Raw genomic sequence first — 2,034 nt, 5'->3', positions numbered from 1 at the left:
AGAGCGGCATGTCTGCTTCTATAGGACATCTGAACGGCAAGAGAGCCATGCTGTCTGGCTTCACTGGTATTTTGCAAGAACTTTCAAGCAGACAGAATTCACATATTTTCTGCGAACACCAAGGGATGGTTTTGTCCTTTTCTGACATCTCTCTGTCATACCCTCGAGATCGAAAGGCTCTTCCCTCCCAGCGGTGGCCACTCGAGCACATTTAAACTCGGCACAGGCAGCCCCGGCTCCGTCAGGTGTCTCAGGCCCTCTGTAGCCGGGCAGGACCCATGTGCTGAGTGACAGTGAGCTGGCAGCTCCTGTCTGGGCAAAGCATGGCCTGGCTCTGCCCCTTCTCCTTGTGTCCTTGCAGGAGCTGTCGTTTTGCTGTGGAGTGTACCCAGAGGGGGAAAGCACTAGTTAAGCACCTGTGCCTCTGCTTCCTCCGTGGTAAAACAGAGGGGCTTCTCCAGATGGTCGCTACGGAGACTTCTAATTAGAAAATTCTGGTTGCAAACCAGTTTGTCTCGGCACTGACATTTCAACTAACAACAACGGTGCTCTTGGTGTAAAATGTTCACACGACATTGCTCCTTTCACTTCGGAGTCTCATCGCCATCCTGCATATTTTCTTTTTCTGTCTTTAATCCAGTGCCCTTTAAGCTGCAAGAGGGAGAAGTGCGCGTGATCTCGCGGGAGCAGTGTCAGTCCTACTTCGACATGAAGGCCATCACCAACCGCATGGTCTGTGCTGGCTACGAGTCCGGCACGGTGGACTCGTGCATGGTAGGTTGGCTGCTCTCTGATGGCCGAGGAGAGCGTGTCAGTGGGGTTGTGTACACGCGTGTTTATCCGTGCTGGCTTTTTGAGAACATTCTTTGGAAAACCAGCTGTTGCGTTTTCAGTGCGTTTTCCTCCGCCCAATACCCAAGTGCCTGACTGTCCTGTCCCTGTACTCGGGCTCCCTGCAGCTTTCTCACCGACCAGCCAGGGCCCGTGTCCCCCTGTTCCTGACCCCCTTGTTCAATCCCGTTCATGGCTGGGACAAATGCGGGTATGAAAGGGGTTGCAGCAGCCGTGGCTCTGCCCTGACCTTCAGGGTCCGCCGTTGCCAGCCCTCGGGGGAATGGCAGTGAGTTGCACACCGACACCCAGCTCCCGGGGTGTGTGACAGACCGCCTCTGTCTCCAGAGTGGTCACACTGGCACGGTCTGGGCCCTCTGGCTCATGCTGGATTGCCAACATGTCCTCAGATGTCACTGAACTGGCTCAGACGGGCAGGATTCCTGGCCACAGAAGCGTGCAGAGCCTGCCAGCCCAACACCCAGGGAAGCGTTTTTATTTGTACTTAAGCTGTCAGTGACTGTTACACGGAGCCGGCCCGCAGGGGAGGATGGAAACCTGGAGCTGACAGAGCGGGGCGACAGGACACCACGTCCTTCCAGGCGCTTTCAGTCCCACGCTGGAGGCCACCAGCTGCTCCACGCACCTGATTAGACTCTGCAGGACGCAGCAGCGCTGTTACCACTAACTGAACGCAACTAAGTGCCATTTTGACGGTCCACTATAGCATAGGAGAATCAGGGGACCGGAAGTGGCCCCGTGATGCCTTAGGGAGCTGCTGTGGAAGGGAGGGGTCAGGCATTCCCCCGGGAGTCCCACGGAGGCCACAGTGGACGGGGCAGTGTTGGAGAAATCCCCCCTTCTGCGCGTGAGGCCCTGTGATTTCCCATGCCCCGAATAAAGGGCTTTGGGAGGTAGCATGGGGAAGGATTTGGAGCCTGGAAGTTCCCGGTTGGATCAGTCACAACAGTGCCATCTGGGGAAGCCCCCTAATTCCCAGGCAGTTTCCTCTGTACAGTGGGGTTCCCTGTGCGAGCTGCAGTGTTTGGGGACTAAGTTAGTTGGTGTGTACCAAAGCGCTGCCCCGCCTAAGCCCGCACGTGAGGCCTGGCACACGCACTCGGCAGGCAGTTCCTGTGCTCGTTTGGGCGTCTATCAATGCAGTTTCCGTGTTCCGCGCTCTTCCCAGTTAATTCCAAGGGT

General features: G+C 56.5%; 1 protein-coding gene across 1 annotated transcript in view; it reads left to right on the top strand.

Annotated features, from left to right (window-relative positions):
* CORIN (corin, serine peptidase) overlaps positions 1-2,034 on the top strand; it is a 309,818-nt gene that overhangs the window by 305,291 nt on the left and 2,493 nt on the right. Inside the window, exon 21 of the mRNA XM_027775590.1 lies at positions 641-774. Coding sequence (XP_027631391.1) covers positions 641-774 — 134 coding nt within the window. The remainder of the gene's footprint in view (positions 1-640; positions 775-2,034) is intronic.

Source organism: Tupaia chinensis, unplaced genomic scaffold (genome assembly GCF_000334495.1).
Source record: "Tupaia chinensis unplaced genomic scaffold, TupChi_1.0 Scaffold000054_1, whole genome shotgun sequence".
NCBI classification, from domain to species: Eukaryota; Metazoa; Chordata; class Mammalia; order Scandentia; family Tupaiidae; genus Tupaia; species Tupaia belangeri.
This window is presented reverse-complemented; position numbering and strand designations above follow the sequence as displayed.